Here is a 13,527-nt window from a genome sequence, read left to right as displayed (position 1 = left end):
ACAGTTCATGATGGGTGATCTGGGTTGCTTGTATTCTCCAGACTTAGGTAATACATGTAGTTTAGACAATATCGTAAAATAAACACCTTGTAGACGTTATGAATGAACGTTCTTTTACCTTTGATAACTTTTTTCTACCTGATAAAATTTCCAATGTATAATATCTTGAATTGTGTGCAATCGTTTTTAGTTTCAAGATTGGTTTTTTTAAATCTTTTATGGACGAAAGATTTCCAAGTATATATGCATATGAAATTGTCACTGTAATGCACTTTTACGAAATAACCAATGTATTATCATATTTTAGCGTTAATGTATTTATAAGACTTTTAAAGCTTTTTGCAAGTATCTTGTACCATTTTTATTACAATCAATCATATAATGTTGTTTGTAAATACTATGATGTGTATTTTTGATGACGCAGGTGTCAGTACCCCGCTGGCGCCTGTTGAAAAGGGTTAGTTTCACAACAATATATATATATATATTTACCAAATAGGGTTTTCCAACTTGTTTGTTTGTTTGTCACCCTTAACCACGTTCGGTAATAAGTATTAGTCAACTATTAGCTAATCTTTTATTGTAATTATGTCAATGTTAATGCATTGATGACAAAGAAAGCAGAAAAAAATCAGTTTGAATCTATTTTGAATTCTTTGACAATAGAAACTGTAGAAAAATTATTATAAGGAGCTAAAAGTTGTAAAAGGGGCTTAATAGCAAAAATTAGAAAGTAAAAGAAGAAATACTAAATGTGTAGTTGTTCTTTGTCACATAGGTTTAATGGATGTCTTCTTTGTAATTTATATGGCAGAAAACTTGTAACTTAACTAGCAAAGTAAAGAAATCATCATTAAATAAAAGAAAGGGGAAATAATATCGCCAGGAATACTCACACAATATAATGACGAAAAGATAAGCAAGTCCACAATACTCTTCACAGAAAACAAAATTGATCAACATTGATTCGATGGATACCGAGGTTCTCCATGAAAATCAGAATTTCTGCTCCGCTTGAGATACCCGTCATGCTATAATTCGTTATTGAAACATCTAGTGATAAAGCCTCAGGGAATGGTGGATATCTCTAAGACACAAGCCGATGTTTGAAATTATCGGTACATGAACATATTTTTATCTTTACTATCAAACTAATAATTAATGATAAAAAAGAAAAGCAAAAGAACACAATATTATAATAGATAAATAGATAGAAAACGGGATGATCACAGGTGATCAGGAAGGGTAAGTAGATCCTGCCCTACATGTGGCACCCGTCGTTGGATGATTATGTTTAATTTGGAAAGTGACAGGAGAGGAAAAGACATTAGTATTTGCCGACGGGATTGTGGTTATGACAGTTAGAACATATGAATTTTTAAAAGAAAGTCAGAGGCAATTTAAAATAATTTCAAGTTTCTTCGACAAAGGAAGAAGATCTAAGTGACTACGTGACTAAACAGAGAAATTAGTGCTATAATGTTTATTGATAGACAAAATCTGGTAATTGTAGAAATCAATAAACATGTTTAGGAGGTTCAAATTATTTTCTCATGAGTTATGATCATACAGGGCGACACTTTTACATTACTATTATTTACATATTTGATAACCACAATGATTTATATGTGGATTGTACTTATAGTTACAAGACTGTACATGTCGATATTTATTTTGGGCGGAAAACCAGTAAATCATGGGAATTCATATTTTTAAAAACTCTCATATAAGGCGTCGACTTGAACAATTGACATTTAGAGTTAACTGACGTATTTATAACCACATAAAATCATTAAATATTGATTTTTAATGTCTTTTTAACAAAATTCTTGTGGGCGTTGAGAAATGTCGAAAGTGTCGCTGAAATCCAAGGGCATGTTACTCTACGTTGATTTGGGGTGACATCAGACGTCCCTGTTTTTAGAATGCCTAACTGAACATATATATATACTAACAGCGATTGAGTTAAGATTATTGTCCACTCGTCACATGTTTACAGGACATATGAATACATTGTAGTACACATACATTGTATATGCACATACTTTTTTAATGTATCATAATAAAAAACATGTCAGACAAAAATCAAATACGCTGTTATCGTACTAAAAAAAAATCTTACCACCTACTGACAACTATTTTAGTACCTGAGATTTTATTCAACAAACTGTGAATTTTAGGCGATACATTTTACATTGCTTACAGAGAAAATATTAGAAAGTTGAAAGGCCTTTTCATTTCCGTACCAACTTTCCTTCGCATTTTTAGCTCGATAAATGGCCCGGATATTCACGGTAGTTTTATAGATGTCCAGTTGAGATCAGTTTTTTTCTCGAGTGAATCGGTCTATTTTATTCTAGTGTAGATCCGGTTTTTTAAGTGATATCACATGGGATCAGGTCAATTTACTGCTATATAATATTTGAATTCGTAATTGTCATCTTATTCTGAATGCTATATAAGGGGTTTGATCACATTTGACGCACAAATTCCTTGTAGTTCAAGAATTGTTCAATTTAATTTTTTTTACCAAATACCAGGAACAAGGGCAACATTGTCAATTTTACGGCCGTTTCTTATTAGCAATACTCAATAAATGGCCCACTCTGAAACTTTGCAGTATTGTTTCTCTTGTATATACATGTAGGTACTTTTTGCATTATTATATATCTCAACTTGCAACATAGACCTCTTGGATTTCCCATATTGTAACGCTCTAAAATACGAACCCAAAATACATGGCTTGTCACATAGTGTAACGCTCTAAAATACGGACCCAAAATACATGGCTCGTCACATAGTGTAACGCTCTAAAATACGGACCCAAAATACATGGCTCGTCACATAGTGTAACACTCTAAAATACGGACCCAAAATACATGGCTCGTCACATATTGTAACACTCTAAAATACGGACCCAAAATACATGGCTCGTCACATATTGTAACGCTCTAAAATACGGACCCAAAATACATGGCTCGTCACATAGTGTAACACTCTAAAATACGGACCCAAAATACATGGCTCGTCACATATTGTAACGCTCTTAAATACGGACCCGAAATACATGGCTAGTCACATAGTGTAACGCTCTAAAATACGGACCCAAAATACATGGCTCGTCACTTATTGTAACGCTCTAAAATACGGATCCAAAATACATGGCTCGTCACATATTGTAACGCTCTTAAATACGGACCCGAAATACATGGCTCGTCACATAGTGTAACGCTCTAAAATACGGACCCAAAATACATGGCTCGTCACTTATTGTAACGCTCTAAAATACGGACCCGAAATACATGGCTCGTCACATAGTGTAACGCTCTAAAATACGAACACAAAATACATGGGTTGTTACGTATTGTAACACTCTAAAATACGGACACAAAATACATGGCTCGTCACATATTGTAACGCTCTAAAATACTACACTTTTCATGCCCCACCTACGATAGTAGAGGGGCATTATGTTTTCTGGTCTGTGGCTCCGTTCGACTGTGCGTCCGTCCGTTCAGGTTAAAGTTTTTGGTCAAGGTAGTTTTGATGAAGCTGAAGTCCAATCATTTTGAAACTTGGTAGACTTGTTTCTTATGATATGATCTTTCTAATTTTAAAGCCAAATTAGACTTTTTACCCCAATTTCACGGTCCACTGAACATAGAAAATGAAAGTGGGAGTTTCAGGTTAAAGTTTTTGGTCAAGGTAGTTTTTGGTGAAGCTGAAGTCCAATCAACTTGAAACTTAGTGAACTTGTTGCTTATGATATAATCTTTTTAATTTTGAAGCCAAATTAGACTTTTGACCCCAATTTCACGGTCCACTGAACATAGAAAATGAAAGTGGGAGTTTCATGTTAAATTTTTTGGTCAAGGTAGTTTTTGGTGAAGCTGAAGTCCAATCAACTTGAAATTTAGTAAACTTGTTGCTTATGATATAATCTTTTTAATTTTGAAGCCAAATTAGACTTTTGACCCCAATTTCACGGTCCACTGAACATAGAAAATGAAAGTGGGAGTTTCAGGTTAAAGTTTTTGGTCAAGGTAGTTTTTGGTGAAGCTGAAGTCCAATCAACTTGAAACTTAGTAAACTTGTTGCTTATGATATAATCTTTTTAATTTTGAAGCCAAATTAGACTTTTGACCCCAATTTCACGGTCCACTTAACATAGAAAATGAAAGTGGGAGTTTCAGGTTAAAGTTTTTGGTCAAGGTAGTTTTTGATAAAATTGAAGTCCAATCAACTTGAAACTTAGTACATATGTTCCCTATAGTATAATCTTTCTAATTTTAATACCAAATTAGATTATTATCCAATTTCACGGTCCATGGAACATGGAAAAGGATAGTGCGAGTGGGGCATCCGTGTACTTTGGACACATTCTTGTTTTTATTTGTATCGGATTTCAAATCCCAGATTTTTGTAATTTGAACAGGCTTAATTGTCGACCCAAACGACGATTATTCAATACAAACGTCCACTGTAAAATTTTGAAGTCTATACTTATATACTAAATTTTTTCAAGTGCAGAATATGTTTCAGAAATTTCAGGTGAACCTGTTCGATAATATTTTTTTTTCAAATCCACAAACTTTACAGTCCTACAGTATATGATAGGTAATTACTACTTTTTCAAATAGATTAAGTTGATATTTTATTGAATAAAGATTAATTAATAAATGACTTTTTTGTATAACTCCATACAAGGCTGTCGTTGCTTTCTGTGTCGTTCCATAAACTTTGGATCTACTAAAACATGATGAGGTTCGCAAAATATACTTTCGGTCAAACCAATAAAAGCTTATAAAAAGCATAAAAATTTAGCCGTTATATAACGTCGATAAAATTGAACTTATATTATATAATAGAAGAACCCAGACCTCATGATGGCTGGTATCTTGAGTATATAGAATTTCTAATACAAAAACCGCCGGAACGCTAAATTAGTGTAGGATTGATAGAAGCTATTACAAGTCTTGTAATACTACTAGGAGGATAAAGGGGTAGGATAACAAGTTTTGTCCTGCACTTATTTTTAGTTGTATGATATCTGTCCTGTCTTTTTCTTTCTCATTCTAATCGGTCCTGACTATTTTTTTATTCGTTTATCCTGACATTTTTTTGGTAATGTCATCCTATTATGTTTTGCAAAGTTTCTTATCCTGCCTTTTTTTCCCTTAGTTCAAAAGACCTGTCCTTCCTTTTTTTTAATATCATCCTAGCCCCCTTCCCACCCTAAAAATATATTATTGCCCATCGTTTAATACCAAATGTGTTTACGGCATTATAAAAGCGATGTTGGTTAATTGGTTGCAATAATGAAAACGTGTTTCTGAGTGCTTTAAAAAAAATTTGAATAGCATGTATAGTCAGGAATGATACCATGTTTTTGTGCAACTTTTAGCATTATTATGTCAGCATTAGGGAGCTATCATTTGATTTTTAGTGGGGCTAGGATGAAAAGTGTTGTCTTGCATTTGTTTAGTTGTAAACTCTGTCTTGCCTATTTATTTTCCACTCTTTTCGGTCCTGCCTTTTTTTATTAGTTAATCCCAACTTTTTTCATAAAAAGAGGTCGATACTTGATACGTTAGTCTGAAAAAAATATGATGGGCACATATTTACAAAGCAAAAACAATGGATTTATCCATACGATTTGGAATACGAATTGGAATAATAAAATATTTTATTTTATTTGATTATGCAAGTGATCTTCTTCTAAATAAAAACTTTAAATATGTTAAGAAAATTGAAACGTTAATGAAAAATATTGACGAGTGAAAATTCATATGAAAAATTGTTTGTCCTCCGAGACATCAAGTAGATCAAACACACCTTTTTACCTGCATGCTAAATCTATTTACCGTAATAAATGTACACCTGTATTCAGTCGTTGAAACCTTTGGATGGGTTTTGTCATTAGTTATATATTTAAAGGTTTGTCTTTTTTATTTCTAAGTTTTATGTACCCTTGTGTTGATTCAATGCTAAACATAAAAAAATATGGAAAGTTTATAGAAAATCCACAGCCTTTCCCTTTGTACTCTGATATTTGGAAATTCAGTGACTGATAGATAAAGGATTATTTCATGCAATGCAAATATTGATTTCCTTAAAACAAGTTTATTAATTTAGTTATTGGTTAAAACAAATATAAATATGGACCAAATCAAGTACACCTGTTAGGGTGCGCTGGACTTTAGTGACTCATCTTGAGTCTTTTTGAGGGATTTAAAGATAATTTTGAACTTTTTGTAAACAGTAAATTTTAACGCTAGCACATCATAGAAAAACAAGGGAGTAATCTATGTTTAAAATTTTATAACAAAATTATTCTCTGTAGATTTTCTATATAAAAAAACTTGATTTATTTGCCACAAAGTCGCCTTTTTCTATTAAATGCAATGAAAAAGTAAATAATGATGCTTTGCACGAAGTTTCCCCTTGGTTAATGTAAAATATGACCGATCTCTGTTATTGATTATATTTGATGTTTTGATACTTTTGCAGTTTGAAAAGTTCGTACAGAAGGGGTCATATTTTCGATAATAATATTCTTTGAAAACTTTTGTTTAATAGTATATTTATACTGTTTGTAACTATCATTATATATATATTTACAGAATAAATACTAGAGGGCTCTAACGAATTTATATTGTTTTATGAAAAATTACCCGGAAACAGTAGGCAATAAACTCAGTATAAAGCAATAAACAGAAAGTGTATTAGGGCCACGCCGAATGGCGATCAGCGATCAGTCCATCTGTTCGTCCGTCCGTAACACATTATGTCCGCTCTATATCTTGAGAACCGTTATCATTCATATACTTGGCTGGCATGTATATAAACAACACCAGAGGTTGTGTCATAATGTTTGGTCAATGGTCAAGGTCAAAAACGTTGGTTTCAGTTGAAAATCCCATGTCCTATTTAATAAAAGGTCGTGTCCGCTCTATATCTTGAGAACCGTTAATTATGATTTCAATTTGGAGTAGGTTCAGTAAGACCCCTTTTTGGCCCCAAAATATAGCAGTTTTACAAAATTGTTAAAATGTAAACTTCTAGTTATTTATTGGACAGTAGAATGCTTCTGCTACATAAATATGGGCTGTTTTTGACAATTACATTGTACATATATCCGGTACTAGCACCATTAAGTCATGCTAAATAATAAAGACTTCATAATTCTAGCATATCAGTTAAATTCTAGAGAGTTTTCGTGTAAAACGAAAGTGGCCGCATTCGTGTTCATCCTTAATATTGAAATGTAAGTTGTATACGATGATAATACATATTATATATAAAGGTTGAGGATGAACACGGATGCGGCCACTTTCATTTTTACCAAAAACCATCTGAAAAGTGACATTTTTCGGCATATTTGGTAGATTTTTCATATTTGAGCTTGAATCGGATCGTTTTTTATGACCCAATCAATTAAAATCTTTCACCTAAACTAATTAATTCAAATAAAATAGACACTTAAGTGTTTAATAAGTGGTCAAAATCTTTCGTCAGATGAACCTGAAATTTGAGGCCAAAATTGGCCCTTACCGGACCTACTCCTTTATACTTGCCATGTATATTTACCAATACCAGAGGGTGTGTCATAATATCTGTATTTCTGTGTCAAATGGTTTTCGAATAATCGCATAGTATTTATCCATTTTTGGACAAACATGTTTTTGTAAACTAAAGCTAACATTAACAATTATATATAAAAAATATTCACATTAAAGAATGCTTTTTACGCCACTTAAATACTACACGTGAGTAACTGTAAACTGATTTATACTTGATATACCAATGCAGACTTTTTCGTCGTGTAATTCGTTTGTTTGCTAAACTAGCAAAAATAAAAATAATGATTCAAATATTTGAAATGTATACGATAAATGAAGGAAGGGGTACTTTCTTTTAAGAAATATTAAGAGTATGAGGTTCCGTTTACTGGGTCATGCTTCGGTGTTGGTTTTTTTCATAACGTTAAAACAGTTTGGACAGCTCTTTCTATTTATTTATTTATTATATAAATGTATTTATTTTATTTTTAATTGTTTAACCTTTTTAAAGATATCAATATTCTTTCATGTATCAAAATAAAACGGGATGTTATTGTTCCTTTTTAGGATTAATTGTTTAGAATTGTGATTTTCTAAATTGTTAAGAATACATTTCTTTAGCTGCTTATACAGTCGTGTGCCAAAATTTACATTATAATACTGTCAAAGAGTCATTTTATAGCTCAATTTATATTTTTGTGATATTATAAATCTTGAACTTCGCTTTCATGTATTGTTATTAAAAGCTAGGTTCACACTGTCAATCAGACCAACTCGATGATCGCGATTGTCCAAAATTCCTCGACCAAGCGTTACCAAATTCTTGATCAAGCCTGTTTACGACTTCTACCCGACTGCTATCCGACTGTACACGACCTTAACTCGACCATTCACGACTCATTAATGACTCCATCACGACTCCAACCCGACCACTAATTGAATACATATTAGTTCCGACCAATTCACAATCGCTACACGGTCTTTACTCGACTAGCTAGACCAAATAAACTCGATCTCAGCCTGATTTCGACAAGACCAGACAAACCTTATCGGGCATTGGTCGGGTATGTACAATTTCAGTATACAAACGCCTGAATTTTTTTTTAAATGACCCGCTGCAGCGGAGGGGGTATTTATTAAGTGTTACTTTTGTCCGTCCGTAAGTACGTACTTACATCCACACAATTATTTTCCGTTCTCTTATTTTATTTTGCCTCAAAATGCATAATTCTTCAAACATATGAGCCTTGCAAGCGTCAGCCCTGAAATGTCAATTGCTTCAACCAGGCGAAGCACAGATTTCTAATCTAGTAAGACTCAGAGGACAGATATTACTGAATACGGAATAATTTTATATTTTTGTTTTTATCTTCGAATTTTTATTTGCATCGAAAAACCCGATCGGAGTGTCACAAGTGGAGCAGGAACTGCTCACCCCTCTGAACCAACAAGTTCAACCCTGATTTGTGTAGGGTTCGTTGGCTCACTCTTTAAAGTTTTCTGTGTACAGTGTTTCGTGAACCTTTGATTTTCTGTTTTTCGGAGAGGATACATTGCGTTGTCAGTTTTATCAGTTATAGTTTTTGATTGTCGCCTTGGTATTGTCTTTCTCTACTGTTTCTGTTAGATCGATGAGTGCAAAATCAAAATCTGAATTATTTCAAAACAAAATGATAAACAGTGTGGATTAAGCAAAAATTACTTGAAAACAAAATATCTTGAGGGAAGAAAGTTCTTATGATGATTTTTAGGTAAAATGTTCCATGAAAAGTAATTGCATTTTAAGGAAATGGAAACATATGTATCCTAGTAAATCTCCAAAAGGCGTTCTACACCTACAAGATGGATGTCGTTTTTAAATCACACTTCCATGCAAAACAATTCAGTTATAATAGTTAATTGATAATACTCGGACATTTATAACACATCTTGTGTTGGAAAGATTTTATTTGTATACCTTATCTCCATTTGTTTCTTTAGATGTAGATATATTTTCTTAAGATTACTCCATGTGTATTGATATTATGATACATAAATAGATATTACGTAGAATACAAATACATTATCTCTCTAATTCTGTTTATAACAAAAACTTAAATACCACCATTTAGCCCTCAAGGAATTGTTAATTAAAACTAAATAATCATCTTAATCTCCGTTGGTTTTCAGTTCAGTTGTTGTATGCTGACGGATGAACAGCATGTCCTCTTTCTGTGGGAATTCGTCACTCTGGGTAAGTTACAGTCCGAAGTTTAAATAACCATAACATGTTACTTTTTACTGAACATCTTGTTTGATTTTTTTTTAAACGTGAAGAATTAGTTTTGACCGATGAAATTATAAGAGATTACCTTTCGGTAATAAATTTTATCCATCACATTGTAATATTTTGAATTTTTCACTATATATTTTTTAAATTTCCAACTTATTTTTATTTGTATGGTTTTATTGTCTCCTTCATTTTACCATGCCCATTTTATATAAAGTTAATTGTTTATCAGTAAATTTAATCGTATAGTTTTTTATGCAATATATTTCAAAATCAGTTTTTTTTTTATTCTTTCTAACAATTATTATACATTGGTTCTTTTATGATTTTCTAACAATTTTTTTTTTTTCACTTCTTTTAAAAGTTATAAGAGATCTTTTGTATTTTATAATAATAATAATAATAATAATAATAATAATAATAATAATAATAATAATAATAATAATAATAATAATAATAATAATAATAATAATAATAATAATAATAATTTTACATAAAGGATAAATTTAGTTCCTGAATTCTATTTTAATCCGAATATTAGTACTGTTTTTAACATTTTGTTTTAATGATTTTATAGACAGACGAAGAGCTATCAGCTTCTGGTCCTAACTTTACGGATTGTTTCCGGAACATCGTTCCCGCGTTCATACCGGTGGTATGGTTGATTCTAGGCATGCCCTTTTACATCTACAATATTATCAAACGACAGAGACAACAAATTCCCCTGACACCACTCAGTATTGTGAAAACTGTAAGTTAAAACTAGTCGTGTAATTTCATTTCTTCATAACTTGTGTGTATCTCAAAACTTCTTTTTACCCGTAAATAATGTTACTCACGTTCCGTATTTATGGCCATCCAACCTTTTCTTTAAACGGAGTGTCTATTCGTCCGGCTAGCCGGACGAATAGTTAAAAATCTCTATTCGTCCGGCCATCCGTCTGCGGATGCGCAAATCTTCAATATCAATAAAAGTGTCATGTGACGCGGAAAGTGTCCCGGATGAGGTGTCGGGTAACACACGCGGTATCGGATAACACACGCGGTATCGGATAACATACGCGCGTATATATGCAATGGAAGTTTTGAGAATTGGAGATCGTGATTTATATTTAAAGATGTCATAGAGAAAACCAGAGAGAATGTGATTGCTTTAAACGAATGTCTACAGGAGTGATTCCAGAATAATAGCGTATACATATTAACTGTGAGGAATAAGCCTGAAATCCAAGTGAAATTGATGATTTACTCCCATTTACCTTATGGAGGCAAAACGCATTCGGAAAAAATACTATATTAAACTTGCTTGGATGCATTATTTTCAAGTTATACTACAACGGAGATCTATGAACATACTGATATGCCTGGACTGGGAATAAGACACCAGGGTTTGGGGGGGGGGGGGGGGGGGGGGGGGGGCTTTTTATCTGTTGTTATCTGTTGTATCTAATATACATTTTTTTTCTTCTAAAAATCTGATTGAAAACACAATCCTACTTTTTGGGACAGGTTACACGTGCCTACCCTTTTCCCTAATTTCCTATGAATTAAAAATCGCCGAACAATTTAAATGAAACATCGTGCATAATCTTATGAGGACCTTACTAACCAAACATCACAGAAAAAATAAATTCAGGATCTTTTGTAATCATAGATAAAGCCAATAATAAATGGCCCGACTATTTACTTTACAGGAAATTCATAGGCAGAACAACAAAAGAGAGAATCATTTTTGCCCGCCCCCCTATAAATACCCAGATTCCTTTAGAATATTAGAATAAAAAAATCGGAATCAAATGTATATTTTTTTATTTGATAGGGTTCTTTTTCATAAAACGATGTTAGACAATATATTTTAAAACAACTTGTGCTTTATTTAAAACCTTCAAAACACGATGTTATATCTTCATTTTATTTTTGGCCGGACAAATAGCGAAAACCCGTAAAAATGCTATTCCTCCGGCTTACCGGATGAATAGACATTTTTGACTATTTGTCCGGCTAGCCGGACGAATAGCCACTGCCTTCTTTAAACGATATATATATATAGCCCAGGTGGTCGTGTGGTCTAGCGGGACGGCTGCAGTGCAGGCGATTTGGTGTCACGATATCACAGTAGCATGGGTTCGAATCCCGGCGAGGGAAGAACCAAAATTTGCGAAAGCAAATTTACAGATCTAACATTGTTGGGTTGATGTTTAGACGAGTTATATATATATATATTGCGAAAGCAAATTTACAGATCTAACATTGTTGGGTTGATGTTTAGACGAGTTGTATATATATATATTTCATTTCTGTCATAATAAAGATAAAAATCCATTTGTTCTGTTGTCTTTAAGAAACAAATTAGTGCATTGCATTTGCTATTGGAAATCCTAACTAAATGTCACACATTTCCATATTATATTAACAAAAAAGTAGAAGAATGCAAATATGATGAAGTTGGACGTGAAAAAATAAATATGATTTTTTTTCATGAGATGACAGATTTGGCTTACCAGAAATTATTATCTTATATTTTGGAACAATAGATGACAAACTATAAATCTATAGTTGTCAGAGTTTTATCCCCCCCCCCCCCAAAAAAAAAATGTCAATTGAAATTTCAACCTCAACAGACTATAGACTCACTAAGTATACATTAGCTTATGAACTTTTACACTGTACTTTTATAATTGTGTGTTTATTTGCTTATTTATTTAATTTTATTGTGACTATTTTTTTTTAAACATTACAGTTCAACTTAGAACGCTCGTTCTTCATTACGAAGATGGGGATTATCATTCTCTTATATTACAAAGAATTGGTTTATTATCATGTGAATTGGTATTTTTATGTATTAGGGCACAAAAGGGTGTTAGTAATACGTTCGCCAACTGTAAAAACAAATTGACGCCCTAAGGGTTTGAAACGGAATGTGTTACAAATTTCTTACAAATAATATGTAATAAAAAGAATTATTTGGATTTTAACATTCAATGAATAAAGCTTAATTTCAAATCTATGTCAGCGTCTTCACACATAAAATAAAGTCTAAAATACGAATTTAACAAAATATATTGAAGACCGCTTGCCATACAGCTTATCAAGAGTGTACTCCATTATGTTTCAATACTAAACTTATAATACCATCGCACAGAAGAGCATACTCTCAGTTTCGCTGTGGTGTTGCCCCAACACGTGTGGAGACAGGACACCCGAGAGTCCTCCAATAGATCAAAGAACTTGTTTTGTTTGTGACGATAAAATTGAAAACGAGGAGCATGTATTGACTGAATGTCCGTTATACGACGATCTTAGAGACGAACTGTATAAGTTTTTAAACTTTGAAAACGAAAATTTACGTCTATTCCCGAATTCTTTGAAACTTTCATTTATTTTAGCGAGTGATAATATTAATGTGATACAAAAATGTGCCAAAACCTGCAAGCTTATTTTAGACCGTAGACGACGTTTTTTATACCGATAATTGATGTAAATATGTTTTTTTGGCGTAGAGGTTTAAACTTATTCGGATGTGTCTACTTTTGTGTTTCAAATGTCTGGTTATGTAAATGTATTTCAGTTGTTTCCTGTAATTAGTTAACACTTCAGTTTTATCATGTACATCTTTTGAATATTCATTTTATAAAATTTACTGTTTGCAAAAGTATAAATTATTCTAAATTATAGGGATTTTCTGGTAACGAACAG

At 32.5% G+C, this 13,527-nt stretch overlaps 1 protein-coding gene across 1 annotated transcript in view; it reads left to right on the top strand.

Annotated features, from left to right (window-relative positions):
• LOC139512968 (ATP-binding cassette sub-family C member 3-like) overlaps window positions 1-13,527 on the top strand; it is a 51,818-nt gene continuing 38,291 nt past the window's right edge. Inside the window, exons 1-3 of the mRNA XM_071300973.1 lie at window positions 1-47; window positions 9,732-9,795; window positions 10,409-10,582. Coding sequence (XP_071157074.1) covers window positions 9,754-9,795; window positions 10,409-10,582 — 216 coding nt within the window. The 5' untranslated portion in view covers window positions 1-47; window positions 9,732-9,753. The remainder of the gene's footprint in view (window positions 48-9,731; window positions 9,796-10,408; window positions 10,583-13,527) is intronic.

Source organism: Mytilus edulis, chromosome 2 (assembly GCF_963676685.1).
Source record: "Mytilus edulis chromosome 2, xbMytEdul2.2, whole genome shotgun sequence".
Lineage (NCBI taxonomy): Eukaryota > Metazoa > Mollusca > Bivalvia > Mytilida > Mytilidae > Mytilus > Mytilus edulis.
Note: the sequence above shows the minus strand (reverse complement) of the source record. Positions and strands in the feature narration are given on the sequence as shown.